Raw genomic sequence first — 23,111 nt, 5'->3', positions numbered from 1 at the left:
GAAGGGGGGGTTCTAAGTTTTAAGGAAAAAACCTCACTTAATTAATGGACTTACCCTAATCTGTATAGTGTGAGGAAGTTTTGCATGAAGCAGCCAGGAAAACCAGATATCCAGATTTGTTAAGAAAACATCCAAGTACAGAAATTTTCAAATTACAGCTAAAGGGTGGACAAATTAGTTTAGGGAATTTCAGTACATTATTTCTGGCAGAGACTGCACAACTAGTTCCTCAAGGGAAAAATGCAGCAACTAGAGGCACTGTTCTAAATGTGGACCTCATTATTTGTGAAAATATTGGATACTTTCTGCAATGAGATCACAGTGTGAGATCGATCTAGCATTCCTGTACTGCTAACATGTTCCCAATTACCTAATGTCATAAACTGATATTTTGGACACCAAGGATAACAGATTACTTGTCTCACAGTTTGATGCCAAACATGTATACACCTATGACTATCCATGAACTAGTGCAAACACATCAGACAGTCAGATTAAAGGACATTCATCCAGTGTTCAGCCATCCACTTTGCACATCTGTAGTTTGAAGTATGTTTTCTTCTTTCACTGATGAAATCATGTGAAGCTTTGGAGTAAAGCAGAAATAACACACAGACGTACATGTGTTAAATGCGGTACTGACAACTGCAGTATTATGTGGTTAGCTGGTATGAGACAGTATGTGGTAGGGACAAAACAATCCAAGACATGCCATTTGCTTCCCCTTAATAGTGCTCCACAACTGTACAGACAATTGGGTGTTAAAATTGGTGAATGAGAATTACTATACATTTTATTTGACAATTATAGGGACCAGCTCACCCAGCTCTCACAACCAGTCATTTATTGAACCCAAAGGATAAGCAGGGAAGAAGTCAAACACGCGATGAAGAAAATGAAAAGTGTGAAGGCCCTAAGGGCAGGCCAAATCCCAATAGAAGCATAGAAAAGTCGGGGAGAACAGGGAACTGAAATTCTCTGGGATCTAATGCAGAAGATCTGGGAAGGAGAAAGAATGCTGCATGTGTGGAGAAGCAGTATACTGGTTCCCATATATAATGGGCAAGGGGATATCCAAAACTGTGGCAATTGTAGAGGGATAAAACTGATGTCCCACACAATGAAGATCTGGGAAAGGATTATTGAGAAGAGGTTGCGTCTAGAACTGAAGTACGTGAAGAACAGTTTGGATTTATGCTGGGAAGAGGAACAACTGATGCAATATTTGCACTAAGGCAACTGATGGAGAGGCACAGAGAAGTACAAGCCAAACTGCATATGGCCTTTATCGATCTTGAGAAGGCATATAACCGAGTGCCGAGGCAAGTGATATGGAGATGTCTGAGAAGTAAATGCCTGCCAGAAAAATATATCAGGGTGGTAGAAGACATGTATGAAGGTGCAATGACACAAGTCGGGAGCGGTGCAGGTGCAACAAAGGCATTTCCAGTTAAAGTAGGACTACATCAGGGACCTGCTCTCAGCCCATATCCTCTTGACCTTGTCATTGATGTATAAGTCAAAGATGTGAAAAAAGAGGCACCTTGGAGCATGATGTTTGCCGATGTTGTAATCTGTGAACCCGCCCAGGAGGCACTTCAAGACAAACTTGAACAGTGGAGAAGAGCTCTAGAGGAAAGGGAATGAGAATTAGCAGGGTGAAAACAGAGCATGTGTGTACAAATGATGCCAAAGATCTATATATTAACCTGCAAGGAGAACAACTGACACTGGTCAAGAAATTTAAATACCTAGGCTCTTACATGCGAAGTGATGAAGAACTGGAGGCTGAAATACAGCACACGATAAATAGTGGATGGATGAGCTTGAGGAAACTGAGCAGAGTACTGTGTGATAAGAAGGTTAGCTGCAGAATGAAAGGAAAGCTTTACAAGTCTGTGGTGAGATCTGTAATGCTGTCTATCACAGAAACTTGGTCAATTACAAAAGCCCAAGACAAAAAGATGGAAGTGGCAGAAATGAGAATATTACGGTGGATGAATGGGGTGACACGAAAGTATGTACTAAGGAATGAGTACATCAGAGGAACAGGGAAAGCGGGGCCCATAGGGAAGAAGATCCAAGAAAGTAGGCTAAGATGGTATGGACATGTGCAGAGAAGAGAGGAGTATTACGTGGGGAGAAGAATTGAAGACCTAGAAATCGAAGGGTGAAGGAGAAGAGGAAGACCAAAACTGAGATGGAAAGATAAGATAGCAGGGGACCTAAGGGAGAAAGGATGGCTCAGAGAAGAAGCACTGGATAGGCATTTATGGAAGAGAAGGATCCGCAAACCAACGCTGACTCCACATGACGTGGGAAAAGGCTAAGATGATGATGATGAACAGCAATATTATGAAAAATGAAAGACTGCTACTCACCATATAGTGGAGATGTTAAGTGGCAGTGAGGCACAACATAAAGACTGTTATATGTTTGATCTTTCAGCCAAATGGCCTTTTCTTAAGTAAGAATGGTCATGTGTGTGTGGGTTGTGCTTATGTGAATGTGTGTGTGTTTCCTACTTGCGAAGAAGGACATTTGGCTGGTCTTTTTGTTGTGCCTGTTTGCAACTCAGCATCTCTTCTTTATGGCGAGTAGAAATCTGTCCTTTCCATACACTGACTGGTAACAGCAATACTTATTCTCAAGATGAAATAACCTTGTACGGACACAGCTGCAGAGTGTCGCACAACCACTGTGGAATGGGTAAATTGAAACTTGACATTTATAAACTTATGCATAATGCCAAGGCCCATATCAACTGATTGACACTATTTCCAATGATACACACATATGTGATTTCATGATTTTTTAGTTATGAGTATCTCACAGCCACATAGTTTAGTCTACAGCAGATAGGATGGTCACAATTAAATGATTTCAATTCAGGAACATACAGTAAAATGCCAATTTTGTTCACGTTGCATATTCAACAGCAACTGGCTATGCTATCTGTATATGACATACAACAGAATTTGACAGGAATACAGGGTGGAACATCAGAGGAAAGATATTAGTGAAGCTTGGAAAGGATGCAGCAAAGAATTAGCCATGGGGCTGCTATTCTTGCATTTTCCTATAGAGAGTTAGGTCACAAAATATCTAAATCATGGCAATAAGATGGCAGGTTAGGCACTACGCAGTATATAGGAGAATGATTAGTGCAAGAAAAAGCATGATGGTTTCTAAGAGTTGATACTCATACCCAGTATCACACCATACACTACTGTGAATTGTTATTTCAGAATATTACAATTTAGTCCTCTACATATAATGGAAAATAGTTTATAAAAAATTCTCCTCTTTATCACTCAGGAGATAAAGATACAGAATTTTCTTAATATGTATTTCATTACATAAGTTCTCCACATTCAACATATCATCTTTCTTAGATATGTGATAATGTAAATCTTATTTACTGATAATTAGACAATATTTTCTTTACATTAAAAATTATTAATCTAAAATGAACAAGAAAAACAGTAATTTCTTATTTTTTTTCAAGCAAATTAAATAGTCTTACCTAAGTGCAGTAAACTCATAAGCATCTGCACACAACCAGTAAAGAAACATAAGAGGATGGCAAAATCAACATTCAGGTCTGATGTCTGCTGATAGGTCATCAGTGCCATCAGAGCAGTAGGCCCGATAGTGATGTCCTTTACACTTCCAAATACGGCATATACAAAACAGCCTACAAATGCTGAGTACAAACCATACTGTAAAGTATAACAACAAATTTAATGTTACCAGTTTTACAGGATAACATCTTTATTGAAATTTCAATTACCATAAACAAAGACAATAATAGGTGAACTGAAATGGTTAATTCCATCTTCTACAAAGGAGATTATTTTTTTACATATCTTTAATCACTGTCTAACAATGAAAAATCTCTATTCTTACAAAAATTCAGAGGCACCCTGAAAACAGATAAAATTTGGAAACCCTGTTCTTTCAGTAATACACTGCTTGAAAACTGCTAAGAAAACTGACACTTGTTAAAGAACAACTGCCAACTGCTACAGAAGAACCAACTGTTACGGAGGGGGGACGTGTTAACTGCAGCAAAGCCTGTGCATAAGCATCCTGTGTGCATTCAACAGATCATGCAGTAAGGTTGTTATGGAAACAATTAGTGTCACATTCCATGTGGTGTGGCGACATGTCTGTAAAACACCATTTGAGTGTTTACAATCATAGATGAGCAGTTGATCGATCAAAGAGTCAAAGTGTCACTACTGTGGCCACACTAGTGGGTTTGTCAAAAAGTGTCATCTTGCAATAAAACAATCACAGAAGGTGAAATGCTACACAAAAACACACCACATGAACATTATTTATTTCTGTTATCCCACTTTCCCTTGAGGTGACACCTGTGCCATTTTTCCACCATACATATACCACTTCACCTCTATTACATTTGATCTGCATTTCATTCTATACATCACTGTCTGCGATTACTCCTGTCCAAAACTGTATTTGCTCCTTAGCAATTGTCAAGCAGTATATAATTAGTTTACTGGTGGTTTTGTTAGTGACCATTAAGTTTATTAAATAATTGCTTTCTGTATAAAAACCCAGGAAGTAAATTAACAATACATTTGAATCTGTGGTTAGAGACTGCTCATAAGAGGGTTATAAGATGACTCAGAAAATGGGACATTATTGGTTTTAAAATTGTGGAGAAACTGCAAAATCAGAGACAGGTGAAGAGACTGAAGTTATATTTATTATAGATTAGTAACAGGCAACAGCAATAGAACACCTGGTCAGAATGGTATAAAGCACTTTATAACAGTAACATCAGTAACTGATGTTCCCAGAAATCACGCATGACCAATGCCAACTACCTTACAAGAATATACATGTAATGTCATTGCAGTATTTTTATTTTATATTTCAGAAACTAAGAGAACAAATGAGGAAACTGAGGTGTTCATAATGTGTGTTAAAGGAAATGGACATTTTAACAACTTTGGAGACAGTACTGACATATTTGGGGCAAGTGAATGAGAAGAATGTTTCTATGGGAGATTAAACACGGTTTTAATCAACACCCTCTTCAGCAAAACGTATAATCTGGAAATACCAGGCAACACAGTAAGTTATCAAATGAACTACACACACACACACACACACACACACACACACACACACACACACACACACAGAGAGAGAGAGAGAGAGAGAGAGAGAGAGAGAGAGAGAGACACATAAAACCAAACACATGACTTTAAAGAATACTCAGGTAGAGATTTGGATCCAGATTGTGGTATGTTAACAGTCCATAGTTGGGTAACATCCATAAAAACAAACAAGAAGACACATTACAGTAGGACGTGTGGGACTCAAAGTTTAGAAAGCAAAGGGTAAGATGTTGGTGACTGCAAACAGAGAAAATGGAATGCATATATAAAATAGTGATATATTTGATAAAGGAGAGGTCCTCTTCAACACGGTGAATATTGAAATAAAAATGTCTTGAAAAGCTATGGCTAGCACAGACTATCACTCTCCAATAAGATAACAGACTAGATGATAAGTATATATATTCATTGTTGCTTTTAAATGTTTACCTTTGTCCACCTAATGACTTTATTGTATGTATATACCTGGGCTGAGTTACTGACCATTAATGCCATGGCCCAGTAGTGTATATGCAATCATAAATTTAAAGGTACTGCCCAGAAGGATAAGAAAAAGTGTTCGGTAACAAAAGTTACATCATTACTTTTTGCTGCTTCATTTACCATATAGCTCTTTGTTTTAAAAGTAAGCAGTGTTCTTCCTTTGCAGCTATGTTTGCACTCTGAAACTTTCTATTGTCAAATTATGTAGAAACAGAATGGTTAACCAGTACTTGCCTTCAAGAGAGAAAATTCCAAGCACCACCTATACAAACACTTAAAAACTTGTCCTACTTCAAAGCATTTCTATTAACAGCACTTGGAATTTTGCCTCCTAAGTAACTACTGACCAATCCTTTTATCCTTTTGTATTTCAATAGTTTTCTCAATTGAATTTTCTCTTGGTGCAGTTAATTGACTCAAAATTCATAAATATTTAGATTCCATATTCATTCATACCTGTGGTTCTAGGCCAGCCAGTGTAGCATAAGCCAAACTCTGAGGCATCACAGTTAATCCCACAGTTACTCCAGCAATAATATCACTAATAAATTTCTCGGAATTGTACTGTGGCAGCCATGATGTTATCGGCATACGTTGATGAAGTAATCGTTTCATTAAATGCATTTTATTTGGCATTCTTGTTCAAGAATAAGAAACTGGAATGGAGGAAAAAATCACCTGAAATAAAAAAAAAATACATTTTTAAAAATTTTCCCTTCATCAACATGGCCTTAATTTGTAGTCAGTGAAAAAGTGTAAAAGTAACATTTCATAACAACAGAACATCAGTTATTAAATAAAGGCCAAGGTTACACGCAAAAGGACAAGAAAATAAGGTACCAGAGATAATATGGATGTAGAACAAAAATGAAAACAAACAGAGGAAGATAAAAAATGTGAAAAAACAAATAACAACAAAGAGAGAGATGGAATTTTGTGTCTTGGTAAATTAAGATCCACAAAAAATATTCTTTCCTTAAGAAGTCATTTTTCAGCTGATATCAAACTGAAGGTTGAGTTGTCTACAACAGTGGTTAAACATGGCCTGTTAGGTGGGTTACATTCTTTCTTTTCTTGATCTGTGAATTGCCTCCTCCTCATATAGACTTAGAGCTTAACACCAAGTCAGGTATGGACACAACCCTCATTTTTCTTCCTGCACAACCCAGTGACAGAGATGATCACACACTCTATCACAAAAAGAAGTTAGAAGGTTCACCAGGTTTGAACCCACCATCAAAGTTAGTACCTGACATTTACTCAGAAAGCTACCAGATCGTGGTCACAAGGTCAACTGCAAGATTTGACCAGAGCAGAGTTAAATTCATAGACTACATCAGGAAGCAAATTTCCTGACACATTACATCAAACTACACCTCATCAATGAAATAAAAATTAAAAAAAAAAAAGTTTTCAAAAACATTTAGCACTACAAAAACATTTAAGCATTTTTCTCTGTGAGACAGTTAAATGTAAACAGGTAAGACCTATGTATTTTAATCCAACAAGTTTTCCTCCCAACACCCTTAGATAATACTATACAAAGAGGAACAAAAGCCAGCAAAAAAAAAGCACAATAGTGCACAACCTACAAATAAGTATAGACATTCACATTTTGTCAATATATTCACAACATGGTACTTATTTATGATTTCAGAAATTAAGGTAATTTGTAGATTAGTAGTTTAAATTAGTTTAGTTTCAAACCTACATAGCTTGTCTGCCAGTATTCACATCTATTGACAGGTTGTTATAGATGCTTTACATAACAACAAAAACTAAATGGCAGTAAGCTGCATATCTGTTCCCAGTAGGGACTCTTTGAGTACAAAGATTATACAGGGTGGGATATAAGTGCAGATATTGTGATCAATGTTACCCACTTCAATGTTACAGTTGTATTTTCTCTGCATCTAACAGTATTCCCAAAAACACATCACATAATTTACTACCAGCTGTTTTCTGCACAGTCTTGACTGCTCCACTAATTGGATGATGCCTGTCAGTATAGACCAGACTGTGTTCAGCAGGGCACTGGCATTCCACAGGAAGTGAATAAGTGCTCCATGAAGAACTATCAATAACAAAGTGTTTTCTTTTTTTCTTTTTCTTTTTTTTTGACATTTTATTGATACTAATTATTTTTAAAATTTTATTATCATTTCCGTGTTATTACTTATGACTTAAAATTAATGCAGTCACTAAACAGAACAATTTTATTCATTTTATAAAATATTATTAATCTTCAAAATAAACAATGTGTTCCATCAAAGTACCAGGATTCTCAAAATGCTCCATTAGAGGAAACGTTTCGGAGCCCCTGGTATAAACTAACTGTTTTGTGCCCATATGTCCACACTTCAAAACCTGTCCTGCTGCCCCGGGGAAAAAAAGCATTAATGACTTGCTCTTGCCAGCTGTACTTGGAGGTACTAGCCAATGTAAAAAAAATAAAAATACTACTCCTAACAGCTATAATTATTAGTCTGCAAATTAAGTAAATACTGGTGTAACATTATTCAGTACATTGTCCTCAGTCAGCAATAAAAATATGGGCACTTCACCCCTAAACCCTACATATGAAAGCCCACTGACTCCAATATATACCAATATACCATATAAAACAATCCTATTTTGTTTCTCATACTTACTTTACTTCATACAGTTATTTCTAGATAGATATTCCTATATTTTTATCTAGCATCTTCATTTGCAGCTTTTCTTTTTGTAACCACTATCCATTACTGCCAAAATTGGTACACGACTTTGGATTTTATAAACAAGTAGCTCGCTGTGAAAGTATCTAACACATGGTGTGTTTTTTGGATTGGTATACAATGTACACTGTATGGATCACGTCAAATTTGTATAAAACCATGAAAAAGAATATTACGCCTAATAACTTGCTGTTAGGAAACTAAAAGTATGTATCTTATATCCTTGGCCTATCACATATTCATAGGTATCCACAGAAGAGGATGAGGGCATTCCGTCCTGGAATCTTTATTCACAACAGAATTCTGGTACAATTCTAAAAGTGAATGGATAACCAACAGTTCTCTGGGTTATAGTAAGTATTTTTGTGACATCTATAAAATTTGATCCTTCTGGTATGAGACACCTTGAAAGTGACCAACTGTCCGCCTCGACAGTTGAGTGGTCAGCACGACAGAATGCCAGGCCCGGGTTCGATTCCTGGCTGGGTCATAGATTTTCTGCGCTCAGGGACTGGGTGTTGTAATGTCTTCATCATCATCTTATCCCCACCAACACGCAAGTCGCCGAAGTGGTGTCAACTAAAAAGACTTGCATCGGGTGACCGGTCTACCCGATGGGAGGCCCTAGCCACACGACATTTCATTTCAGTGACCAACTTTTCGGAGTCTTGCCTCCTCCACCGCCCCCAAGACAAATATTTAAGGATGATCTAACCGTAACAAACTTTTTTTCCAAATGCTTTGGGAGGATTTTTTGAGTTCTAAGTACTTTGTAGACAAGATCATAAACGGATACCACCTGCATGTAAGGATAAAGCGAGCCGTTTTGTTGCTAAATAACAGAAATGCAACCTTGAAAGCATTTTATCGTTTGTCTATTTGTTAAATAAGTATGACAGGAAATTTTCGTACCACACTACTCTGGGCAAAGGCAAGTGGCGATCCAAGACGGACTGGCCTACGCCTTGATTGTAAGCAGCAGCATCGCCAGTGACCTCTTAAAAAGGCAAGGTCAGCTTGTTATTGACTCAACTCGCGGCTTCAAACTGAACGCTAAGGGGACAGTGATTACTGCGGTTTTTGATCCCTCGTAAGAGAATCCCGAAGGAGATATTAAGTTCTGGGTCGTACCAACGTCTTCAGCACGCCCGCACACGGAGCGACCGAAAAGGAACGTAACGTGCAGGCTATCTACAGCGGCGACTGGTTGCCAACGCTGGTTTGTATATGGGCCAACACTGAAATGAAACTGCTGTTGCCGTGTAAGACTGTCGAGGAAGGTGGACACTGTTTGTCGCACCCGAGCATCTTATTGTTACACGCGACATGTGGAGCACAAACTCAAGCTCAGAGGAAGATATAGTTCTCTATTACTATTACGCACGAATAAGCTAACGAAGAAAATTCTGGATTCACCCGTACATTCACACAAACAGAAACTGTAGGGATGTATGTAGCAGCGCAGGAGTTATTAACAGACAGATTCGAAACTCCTAGCTTTCTACAGAACGAGTAAACAGCGCCAAATTGATTTAGCGCAGTTGGTTCCTTCCGTCATAACACAACGTTATTTTATTTTGAAAACCGAAACATCTTGGGATTTATATATAGTGAAATGTATGATGATGGGTTGCGCTCGTTAAATCATTTGTATGTGGTTACCACTGTATTTACACATGTAGATCTGTGGCTTTTCACTGCTCTTTCCCATTTGACGATGTAATTTTTCAGAATGACAAAGACTGCTAGTCACACTAAAGAACACTGTTGGTATGTTTACAATATTTTGTACATTTGCTTCAATTGATTTTATTTCAAACAATAGATGTCAGTAAAAGACATATAATATTAAGTCATTTTCACACTTCACATCCCGCTGTCTCAGTCAAATCTCTCCTTCAGTGATCTGGGAGCTTGTCTAAAATAGGATGTTTTTCGACTCCCCGTACAAAGCTGATGTTGACAATACTGCTCGTTCACCTTCAGACTAAACCTGTACACAGCTGTGTATGAGGACACGACGCTACTCAGATCCCTTGGCAACGAGGGAGCCCTATTTCACTACACAGGAAGTGATTCGCTGCCGACCCGTTAGCAATTTCCATCGGCAACGAATTGCTTTTGAGTCGTTTCGTGTGTGGAGAGCCTTAGATATGCAACGTGTAGTGTTCTTGTACGGCAGCTCTGTTAGATATATGTGTGGGTGGATTCTTGGTGTCTTCTTTGTTGGCTTGTATATAGCATAACAAACAAACACGTTGTGTAAGTTTACTGCACCATAAAAGAGAAGCAGCCTCTAGTTCTTTAAGTCCGGTCCGCAACTATTCATTTGGAAACTAAACCTGGCTTGTGCTGTGTGTTACGGTCTGTCCATTCTATCCCCTTGATAGTCCTATAAAACATCAAGTTATCCAGCGTTACCAAAACACGAATAAAGCTGACATTTGAAACTAGGATTGCTATATTAAACTACAAAAATTACCGAACACTGCCTGGGAAAGGATTTGCTGAGTTTAGGGTGAACACAATAATAAACTTAGTATACATTAAGAACTATATTTACAGCTTTCAGCAAGTTTTGTAATCATTAGTCTTTTTGTAAAGCTGGTTGCAAGTTGCAAACTTCAAATTACAACGAATGTATAATCCTGCTTTTACCATAACGAGACTCAATTTCTTTCTAGTATCAGACGATAAATGATTCATGTGACTGAAAACTGCAGGGAACCGCCATTATCCTTTCGATAATTTAGTGCTATAAATGGAATTCTAAAAACATCAAACCACTCATACTACGGCACCGAACATGGGGCTGAAATACCGAACACCTAGCTACCCAGTTTGAAACATACTGTCAGCAGTGTGATACAGTTTTCGCAGAAATGCGCAAGAAAAGCTAAGATTTTTTCAACAATGAATTTTACAACACACACGCGCGCGCGCGCGCGCGCGGGCTGTAGTTGCCGAATCGATTCATAACCATCCTGTAGGTCAAATGTAACTACTTCGGAAATTAAGTTAACAATTGACAAAGTCTAATTATTAGATTTTTTGGGAAATATCTGTGGAATCTACAATCGTACAACTGGCAACACTTTTAGAATTATTAATTTTGCACTTTTTCAATAGGTGCTTTAGGATTATCCTTCAACACGCCTACCGGGATACGTTATCACAAATCCTTAGTGTTTCTAGTGTTAACTCTGCTGCCTTAAAATGTGTCGACATTATGAAAGTTGCTCTACACATACACATTTCTAGCGTCTCTCCTGTTAATAACAATAAACGTTTTAAGTATATCAGTATATTCACAGAGCAGATAACAACCACGTGCTTTTCCGATTACGGCAGTGGTTTTTACATGACTTCATCTACTTACTTAAAACGATTTAATAAATTCAGAGTTACGAAATGGATATTACAACACGAATGATGTAGCAAACAAGCAGCTCCCAAGCAGAATTAATCAGAATGGTGCAAACCTATGACAAACTGGTCTAGAAAACATGGTTACGAGTTAATGGAAGGAATACAGAAAATCTGGTCATATATAAAAAAAATCTGAAATAATGTAACATGAATAGTAGACAGATTCACATTCAAGTCAGTTTACGATTCAAGTGCTTACAGTTTTTTATTTATTTTTTTCCTTCATAAAGACAATAGAGGTGTTCATCTGGCAGCAGTTAACAGAGCGCACCAGTTTTACCAATATCTGAAGGAAAAAATACTTAGTACTAACTTCAGTTCGCCTATATGGATTTTATTTATTTACTTAGCATCCTTGTATCTCATCATTATAAAAATGATATAGGATGTCATACATTGTCTTACATAGAAAATAGGACATGAAAAGATTTACCATTATATGTTCATAAATAAAATATTATTACATATAATATGAATCCGCATAACAACATTCATAATATGCTTAATTAGAATAATAAATGAATACAATTTAGTTTTCAATGAGCATTTTGGGTCATTATGATGAAGGAAATAAGCTACTGTATATTGAATGCTGCTGATTTAAGTATTCTTTGACACTGTAAAAACTCTTGCTAATTAACATTTTTTAAAGTTTTTTTTGAATATGTGGAATTTTGGTATACTTTTAATTTGCTTTGGTAGTGCACTAAAAAAAATTTTTAGCTGATAAAGAACACTTTTTTGATACATAGCTTTTGTGTGACTTTCTCTAAGAAAGTCGTCTCTTGTAGTTATGAACTTGACTGTTTAACAAAGAATGTTCCTGGTGTGCCTTCATAAAACATATACTTTCACAAATATAGATACTTGGTAGAGTCATGATTTGTAGTTCCTTGAAAACTTTTTACATGATTCTCTGTGTGTCATACCTCTTAACTTCCAAGAAATAAAAATGAAGAGAAACCATTAACATTCGAGTCGAAACTACGAAGAAAACATTTTGAACCTGTCATCCATGAAAATAACGTGGAATGGAGGATGAGAAGAAATAGAGGACTATGGGAGTCGTACTAGCACCGTAACGTCGTCGAAGTGCTACAGCAGAGATGGGCAAGAAGTCGAAGAATGGACTACCGGTACCTACAATAGCACTTCCTATGAAAGCAGTTGGAACGAGAGCAAAAGGAAGGCCCAGAGAGAGTTAGTCAGGATTCACACAGCTACGATGAACATGACCTCAAAATGGACAACCAAAACACTCGACTGAAAGAAACCGAAGGGGCTCGTAGAGCAGGCGTGTGGTCGATAAGGTCCTTGCCACATGTAAGGTATTTTCAGGTATTCCATCTCTATTTCTGCTCATGTCTGAATATTAAGCGCGAACTATCGATTTTTCTTTTGTTCCTTGATCCGAATCGATCAAAATCTGAAGAATCCGTCGAGATACAGCATATACATCTCTGCCGACTTTTTCAATCAAACAACATTAACGAGCCAAAATAGCTGGTGTGAAACGGTACTATTCGCTAGCTTATGTTATTTAAAGTATTTAGCACATCTTTCTTTTGTCCGTCAGCTTGACTCTTAGCATCTTTCTGTAATACCAGTTTTAAATGCAGCTGTTTTCCTACTCTCAGCTTGTTCTATGACTGCTTGAAAAGTTTTGAGCACAAAAAGTGACGTATTAAAGCACTCTACTATGAACAGGTATTGAAGGAGGTACTAGTGACTTAGCTGTCGTCTGAGATTAAAACGACTGCGGCGAAACAAAGATATAAATCTGGAATTCAGTACCATAGAAATGTTTAAACAGACTCCTGAACAAAGGTAAACATTTTCTTTCCGCTACGGTCGTAAACTGATCAGTGTGAGCCGGCCAGAGTGGCCAAGCGGTTCTAGGCGCTTCAGTCTGGAACCGCGCGACCGCTACGGTCGCAGGTTCGAATCCTGCCTCGGGAATGGATGTTTGTGATGTCCTTAGGTTAATTAGGTTTAAGTAGTTCTAAGTTCCAGGGGATTGATGACCTCAGATGTTAAGTCCCATAGTGCTCAGAGCCATTTTTTTTATCAGTGCGAAATGTTAGGCAATCTAGCACACAAAACAATCGACAACTGATCTTCACATTCCCTACACCTAATTAAGCTGTCATTTTTCTATGAACAGAAAGAAAACTAAAACTAACATGAACGGCCTGCCATCATTACATAATATTAAGGAAACTTTAATATGAGCTATACTTTACTACCCCTGAAATTCCGAAATCTGCTTTTGCCTCTCAGCTCAGTTGTCTTCAATCGGTATTATTCTGAAGACTTCGAACAAGTGGCATGTCGAATTCGAATTCAGTAGCCACCAACACAGAGGTCAGCTACTAAAGGCCTCCGACATAAATAAACTTCTCTACTTTTGATTTTATGCGTATTTCTGTGAGAACTGACATCTGTATTTATATACATATAAGTACCTAAAGCTGTCCTCAACGTGTTGGTTTGAATATCGAGGTATGGTCCTCCTGGAGGTGCCTTCCTAACATCTTTGAACTGACTTAGCCAGCCAGTTATAGAGGGAGCTATAGTTTTATACGCACTCTCAATCACGACGCAACTTCACATTTTTTCACCTTATGTAGAAGGCGATCTTAGATACGAGATGACAGAAACGTTGCGACAGAAAATGTGGTGTCACCGCCAGACACCACACTTGCTAGATGGTAGCCTTTAAATCGGCCGCGGTCCGTTAGTATACGTCGGACCCGCGTGTCGCCACTATCAGTGATTGCAGACCGAGCGCCGCCACACGGCAGGTCTAGAGAGACTTCCTAGCACTCGCCCCAGTTGTACAGCTAGCGATAGTTCACTGACAAATTACGCTCTCATTTGCCGAGACGATAGTTAGCATAGCCTTCAGCTACGTCATTTGCTACGACCTAGCAAGGCGCCATTATCATTTGCTATTTATCTTGTGACCGATGTTCACCAATTATGGATTAAAGTTAAGTATTCCAGCATCTACGTACTTTATTTGCTAGACTCAAATCCTTTAACTGTTCCAGACCTCACGCCAGCCTGCGTGAGCTTAAACGCGTGCCTTTCGGCTTCCTCTCCTAGTGGCTTGGCTGTCTTGCCATGTCACAACAGAAAAAATCCTGTAACCGACTGAAGACTGAAACTGGACCTTCGAATTAAATGTATCAATCAATTTACATTGCTATTTCGATTTCCATTACATGAAGCATTCGACTATTCAGTAACTTTGTATGCTAGTCGTGATTTGTAATTGTGCTCTGCGTGAAAAAACATTTCGTTCTACACCGGGTCAAAGAAATTGTCAAGACTTCGATGTGTCTCTAAAAAGATTTATAAGTTTAATCACTAACCATGGGAATATGCTGTCAACAATATCGTTTGTTAAAAATATATAGCTGAGGCCGGACTGATTTTTGAGTTCTGCACCCAATACTATGATGGACAGTTCGATACAAATTTAAAATGCTGCCCTTCCCGCCAAATCTTTCATCACAACAGCGTATCTGTGTAGCTAACCCGCGGACCGAAAGTTACAATAGTTCGTCGGAGGTAGCAGTATAACTTATTCAATTATTTATGCAGAATTCATGATAGTATAAATGTGAAATTTAAATGAAAAACTTACTGAACGATAGAAACTACGAAGAAACATTTAACATATATCCAACGGAATTGTGAAAATATACCCACCAGGCTTATTCCCTGCAGCTTCTTGATCTTGACTAGTCACTCGCTCAATATAAATCTGTTTATAGCGACGATGACCACCGCATGACTATCTTAGAAATGGAGCGAGAAGAACAACATGTTCGGATCAAAGCATATGCGTTCGAGTTTAAAGTGATAAGGTCAGAACTTTTATACAAAACAGAACGAATGAAGGTCACGTAACGCGCGCGATTACCAGTACAGACTGTACTGAATTGGTTCTAGTTACCGTAGCATATTACGATAGCCATTACGGCCTGTTATTTTTTAACCAGGGGCAGATTTTCCTAGTACGCTGCATCATACCGCTTGAATACTCAATGCCACTCAGCGTACCATACGATAATCTCTACGAGGCATCTAACAAATTCAATGGCGGAGAAAAATTGCTGTGTCGCAACGCATTATTCAGAAAAGCTCAGAACGTATGTCGCATACCCCTAATCTTCCGATAAGCACATGCCGTCGAATTCAGATTTGGTGACACTTTGATAAGCTGTGAACAACCTTCGTTACATCAAGTCCCAAATTAGAGAAGCGTTTGGGTAGTTTCTAAGGGTATTATCCACCAATACTAGTTGACTGATTATTAATGGTTTCTGGTGTAAAGTAGTGGTTCAGGGAGGTATCGGCCTTCCCGTTTTTAACTAGAAATATCATGAGACAGGACAGGGAAGATGTCTGTGAGGTATTATGAGGAAGGTTTGCACACCCTTGTTTCGTATGTAATGGATTGTGATATTTACTGAATATGAATCCCACGACTGTGCTGAAGGAGTGATGCGAATTTGTCTTCTGCCGCTTCAAGAACTCAGTCTGTAGTAATCTACACAACGTGTACCATAATGTGTGGTGAAAACTGACAGGTCATAGAAGTAACAACGCTCTAGTAAGCATAGGTCCTCTGTCTGTGAGATACCTCTGAATGTTTGGTTACGAACTGCCACCGACTTCAGTGTGAAATTTTGCTCTAGGAACTACAGAAGTGTTTGAAATTGCAATGTTTCATCTAAAGCCCCACTTAAATGAGCTCAAATTTCAGCCGTGGCCTATCTTAACATGAAATGCAACATTCCTTAAGCACTGATACATACTATAGTTTACTGTACTCTCGTACCTGTTAAAGGTGGCGTTGCAAGTTACTTGGGTTCAATGTTGCACTCGTCTCTGCAATGAGTTACAAATTCTTTCAGACACCTCGGATTATTTCAAAAAGTTGGACAAAACTGCACAACTCCCTGCTTCGATTCTTTAGATGTATAAACTGAAGTTCTATACACTTTGCTTTTGAGATGACCCCACAAAGAAAAATCCAAGGGATTGAGGTCAGCTGATCTTTGAGGCCAAGGTAAAGATCTTGTTCAACCAATTCGTATTGAACCATATTGGCGCGCTAGATGTCGTCGTCTATCAGAAGTAAAATGTGGCGGTACCCATCGTGCATCTACCACAGCGCATGGTTGAAATTCGAGGCTAATTAGAAGGGACTTAATTGGAAAGTTTGCCGAGTACGGCAAATTTTCACACTGAAGTCAGTGACCGCTCATCAACACACATTCGCAATTATCTGGCAAACGGCTTGTTTGCAGAGCCACGATACTGGAAATTTTTTGCTTCTATTGTTGCATATTTTTTCTCGAGTCAGTTTTCGCTTCTATGATTCCCCCCGTGTAACTTTAAATGCTTACATTTAGTTTAGTCTTTACCTTGGCTTAGAGGTGTCGATTGCAGCTACAAGTTTACTGTTTCAGGAACACTTTTCGTTACGGTAACAGTACACTTGTACGGTGGTGGTTTGATAATTCTGGTAAACTTCCATGAAAGAATGGAACATTTTTGTTGCGGCTCGATCATTGGTAAGCTTGATTATTCCAAGGATAGTATAAAGAATTTTAGCAATGTACAGCGTGCAGTTCATTATTGACAGCCGTCTGGATTGGTCAGTGTGCCGTCTGCGACTGAAAATGGAGAAAAAACAGTTTCGCGCTCTTGCTGAACTATGGACGAAGTTCTCGCGGACTCTGAACTATCAGTGCAGACCATTTACTTTTTAATTAATGAATTTAAACGAGGTCGGACAAGCAACGAGGATGACCGTCCAACTGAGGTCACCACAAAGGAAACCATAGACAAAATCCATGATTATGGTAGTGCAAGACCGTCCAAAAGGTGCCATGATTGCTCACAGTCGATCGAAAGTGCATCCGGCACGTTTCAGCACAATGTCTAGCGATGTTCAATCGCAATCAGCAAGACGTTTTGCAGCGATTTGTGACTGCTGATGAAACCTGTATCCATTATTACATATTGGAGTCGAAACGGCAGTCACGACAATGGACAAAGGCTGGTGAAAGTGCCATAGACGGCAAAGGCCATTTTACGAGCTGGTACGGTGATGACCACTGTTGTTTGGGACTCCCAAGGAATAATCCTCATATATTTCTTGGAAAAAGGCAGAACCGTAACTGGACCCTATTACGCTTAATTGTTGGACGGTTTGAAACTTTCAGTGGCTGAAAAATGACCAAGACGACACGCAAAAAGAAAGAGCTCTTTATCAGGATAAAGCACTATCACGCACATCAGCGATAACAATGCGAAAATGCAAGAATTAGACTTTGACTTGGTTCCTCATCCACTCTATTTACCAGACTTAGCCCCAAGTGACCTCTTCCCGTTCCCGAACTTGAACCTTCGGCTTGCTGCAAAGAAATTTTTACCAAATGAGGAAATGACTGTTTCAGTCAACGAGTATTTTGCATAGTTTAATAGAACTTATTTTTCCAGTGGGATGAAAACTGGAGGATCGCAGGACTAAGTGTGTACCCCTCAAAGAAAACGATGTCTAGAAGTAAGGCGAATTAATTACGAAAAAAACATTTTCCTTGTTTTTTTTTACCAGCCTTATAAAACCACCCTCGTAGTTCCAATCGTCCTTACGGGTACGGGTGCGAAAAATTGCTATTCCAATGTCATTTCATCTTTACAGGGAAACGTGGTGCAAATCAAGTGACAGTCCATGTTCATTATTCAGTATGATTATGAAGCTGATAAAGCGTTGGTATCCTCGAGTTATAAGTCTCAATCTTGTCTAAATTACATTATTTTTGGAACGGCTGGCACAAAGTGTTTAACAATGATTTGAAAATACGAGCCATCTCTTGCAGCAGCTGCGTTCTACGATGAGGGAGATGGCCAAGGTTGTTCCTCCTCCCTTTCCATACAAACGTCCGTCCTAACGACTAAGTCGTTTGCAGCTACAAACAATATTATACGTAACAGATCTACAAGTCGACAGAGATCTAGACATGTACTGGTTCCGGTACCGGTACCGATTCCATGAGCGAGCGCTCTTTTGTCCCTTTCAAGAGCAGCTTCGGGAAAAATTGCAAACTATCTACCGCAGGACATCCTAAGACATCTTACGAGATCGAGAATTCTCCGCAACTGTGTCAGTTTCAGCGGATAACGGCCACACCGCCACAAGGGGGTAACAGCTGAGCAGCTTGCCAAGAACGTCCACTCTAATGTCCTTCTTGCACAGTGATTACTATCGATGGATTGCATTTAATATAATGAAGGATGGTCGAAGCTGTGTAATGAGGACAGCAACATCACAAGAATCGGTACTGGACTATCTAGTAGTAATTATTTCATACCTTCTTAATTTTTATCTTAAGCAGAAGAAGACTTATCACTGACCGACAATTGGGAAACATGGCTACCAAGAAAAGGAAATTGCTGTTGAAGTTAATATCTTCTCCGTATGCCGATTACTGTAAACGCTGAAGATTACATACGGCATTTTTTTTAATGTGAAATATTTTTAAAATGGTGAAAACACTAATCGAAGAACCCAAAATTGTTGAATACTTGTGTGTCCGAATAATGCTACCTTCTCTCAGCCTATCAAGCCTATTAATGTTTTCAGAAGTCCATAAGATTTTGTAAAAAGGGTCTTTAATGTTAACTTTGTATCCCCTGTGTGATTCTTTGATTTCGTTAGTTTATCATAAAGCTTTGTTTATGGGATAACTTTAACGAGAATGTTCAATGTCCTTATATTTATGATATTAATTTTAAAAATTTTATTGCGTTATTCCCTATATGTATAAATGATTTCAATTTTATCTCGTCTCATGTTTCTGAATTTTGTATTAGGCGGTACGAGCCTGTGCCCGAAGGCATTTGAAATGAGGTAAGCTCAACAATCATCTGCGTAAAGCTGAGAGTGTATTTGTTTCAACGGCACCTGTAGTTTGCTGGCAAAATTGTTATTTTGGTTTAGGTCAATTCACGCAACCGTATCATGTTTATAAGATCCCACTGTAATACGCTATTCTGAATACGTTATTCAAAAGCATCAAGGACATTCAAATCGAGCAAACACGCGCGCAGAGTCTGAGGCACTTGTCTTCCTGTCTAACTGTAATAAATTTCATGGTTCTCAAGAAGAGCAACGTGGTTACTCTACAGTTACGTGTCTTAAGAGCCATAAATTTCAGCATGTCGTCTGACGCTACGTCGGAGACAAACAAGTAGACTATACACCAGCAAAACAGTTTTCTTTAACGGGTGACACAGCTTAAGCACACAGATAAGGGGGATACCCCCACACACTGAACCTGTTTTCTTACTCACCATACCAGCGCGTTACATCGTCTACGCACACTTCTCAGCTGTTTGAAACTGTTCGCCTACGCTCAAAGATTCCGTATTAAAGAGTTTCGCTAGGGAGTAGCGGCATTCGACCATGAAATAATGTTAAGGACGCTATTCCGGAGAACGTTCGGGGAAGCCGCCGTCAACGCAGATTTCACTTTCCGCAGAGCATGTCATAATGGGAATACGAAAGGTCGTAGAAAAGCGGGAAAACTCACGCGACCGTGTCCCGTCAGAACCAGTGGCAACACAGCCATGTAACTGACTCAGTACAGCCCAGCCAAGGACAATTTGTTTTTTGCCCGTCCACTTGAGGGAATGCGTTCGTTTCTTATTGGCAAGCAGGCGCGACGCCCGAGCAAAACACTGTGGCGCCGGGTAATCACGTTTTCTCATTTCAAAACATGGATGCAGTGAAGCCAGGCGGTACCAGAGCGTGTCGAATTTATCTTATCCAGCTTGAAGGTCGTCGAGGGGGAACCAGCGGAGAAGCAACAACAAATTTTGAATGTAAGTCATCTTTTACGCGCGTAGGAGCATGTCTCAAAAGCTATATCATGTGACACGGTCAGAGACACTTCCAGCATTGGGAAAGAGCCTATTCTGGCTCTTGATTTCTCACTCTTAAAAGAAATACGACGTACTTGTCTCACTAATGAGTGATGGAAAAAAGTAAAATGGTTTAACGTTTTGTAAAACTATGGCAGGGCCGACAGATAACAAATAAAATAATTGCTACCACTGTCGTTTATTATAATTCCTTGAAGTTTCTTGTCAGAGACCTGGAAAAAAGAGGTAGATAGATAGATAGACAGACAGACAGACAGACAGACAGAGAGAGAGAGAGAGAGAGAGAGAGAGAGAGAGCATCGGATGAGAAAAGTGCGCGTACGACTTGCGATCTGAGGGTGCCTGCAAACAATTTACATAAATAAAAATGAATGTTTCTTTGTATGTTTGTTCTCTGTGCGTTCCTAAACCATTCATTCGACTGTCATGAAATTTTGGTGATTTGATCTCCGTATGCCTGTAAATGTTCCTAGCCTAAAAAAGAGAGTGCAACACATAGTTGTGAAGATATTACGTCATAAACAACGAGATGTCACCAGGGGAAAATACCCAGGTTTATTCATCTACTATTTGAGAATGAGATCTTTTGGCGACTGGCAACAAGTTTCACATAATTTATAATTTCAAACCCTTACCAGAATTTTTCTTGCTGACTCCCTCCCCCCCCCCCCCCCCCCCCAAACACACAAAATGAGGAAAGGAAAAGGTCTATAGCTTACTAAATTTTCTCTGTACATACAGTGAAACTGTCTCATCAGGCATGGCGTACACATTACTTCGTTACTATCAACTCTATTCACAACATATTTTGCATGTGGTACCCACATATATCACAAAATGTACCGACAAATTCATATCGCAGTACGACCAGTTCAGAAGAATGATCTCAAATAGTGAGATGCGTGAAAAACTGCCGCAGCACGCGTTATGTTTTACTTTATTACTTTTTCTATATCAACTCTATTCATAATACATTTCGCAGACAGTAGGTACATATATCGCTGGACGTATCTGTACATCACTGTACACATAGTTCAGGATACACGACGTCAAAAACATTGAGCTGCGTGAAAATGAAAGTGCAGGGCGAAACTCGCTAGACACAGGAGTGAAATATGCGTACAAATACGCTTCAAGTATGTTAAGCATGTAAGAAATATATTTGACATTTGAGTCCGCAGATAAAGCTCATCCTAAACACCTGCGACCATTTCAACCAAATTTGATATACATGTTATATTTACAATCTGGAGAGAAGTACTGTAGGGGTAAAAGTCACCAGCCTTGTACTGGAGTAAGTGTGATAATGTGGAGAGAGAAGAGAGGACGAGGAGATGGACAGACAGCAGTGGAGAAGGAGGACATATAGGCACCGATAGGAAGAAGAGGAGATGGACAGAACAAGGAGAGGAGGAGACTGATAAAGAGAGGGGGAGGAGCAGATCGACGGACAGAGCAGGGGGGAGGGGGCAGGAGGAGATGGACAGAGGGGGGAGTAGGAGATGTGCAGGGAATGGGGGGTGGAGGAGATGGGCAGAGAGAGAAAGTGGAGGAGGTGGACAGAGAGAGGAGGAAATGAACTGACGAGTATCAAAATATGACAAATAGATAATTTGCATGAAAACCTCGTAACTCCATCTGTCTGTGAAAACCGTTAACGCCAGCAACCATTAACTCCATTATCAAAGAGAGATTTTACAGTGCCTGGATCTCTCTAACCTGTTAGTTACTGGGCTTCTAGTGTATAATTCACGTGTAGCGACTTTATCTGTATCATTTTATATACAGAGTGATCAAAAAGTCAGTATAAATTTGAAAACTGAATAAATCACGGAATAATTTAGATAGAGAGGTACAAATTGACACACATGCTTGGAATGACGTGGGGTTTTATTAGAACCCAAAAAAATACAAAAGTTCAAAAAATGTTCGACAGATGGTGCTTCATCTGATCAGAATAGCAATAATTAGCATAACAAAGTAAGACAAAGCAAACATGATGTTATTTACAGGAAATGCTCAATATGTCCACCATCATTCCTCAACAATAGCTGTAGTCGAGGAATAATGTTGTGAACAGCACTGTAAAGGATGTCCGGAGTTATGGTGAGGCATTGGCGACGGATGTTGTCTTTCAGCATCCCTAGAGATGGCGGTCGATCACGATACACTTGCGACTTCAGGTAACCCCAAAGCCAATAATCGCACGGACTGAGGTCTGGGGAACTGGGAGGCCAACCATGACGAAAGTGGCGGCTGAGCACATGATCATCACCAAACGACGCGCGCAAGGGATCTTTCAAGCGTCTAGCAATATGGGGTGGAGCGCCATCCTGCATAAACATCGTACGTTCCAGCAGGT

The 23,111-nt window shown here is 39.2% G+C and overlaps 1 protein-coding gene across 1 annotated transcript in view; it reads right to left on the bottom strand.

Moving 5' to 3' along the window:
- LOC124776990 (sodium-independent sulfate anion transporter-like) overlaps window positions 1–23,111 on the bottom strand; it is a 141,830-nt gene that overhangs the window by 47,472 nt on the left and 71,247 nt on the right. The window contains exons 2-3 of the mRNA XM_047252235.1: window positions 6,093–6,314; window positions 3,527–3,722 (exon numbers count right to left, since the gene is read on the bottom strand). Coding sequence (XP_047108191.1) covers window positions 3,527–3,722; window positions 6,093–6,272 — 376 coding nt within the window. The 5' untranslated portion in view covers window positions 6,273–6,314. The remainder of the gene's footprint in view (window positions 1–3,526; window positions 3,723–6,092; window positions 6,315–23,111) is intronic.

This window comes from Schistocerca piceifrons, chromosome 2 (assembly GCF_021461385.2).
Source record: "Schistocerca piceifrons isolate TAMUIC-IGC-003096 chromosome 2, iqSchPice1.1, whole genome shotgun sequence".
Classification (NCBI taxonomy): domain Eukaryota; kingdom Metazoa; phylum Arthropoda; class Insecta; order Orthoptera; family Acrididae; genus Schistocerca; species Schistocerca piceifrons.
This window is presented reverse-complemented; position numbering and strand designations above follow the sequence as displayed.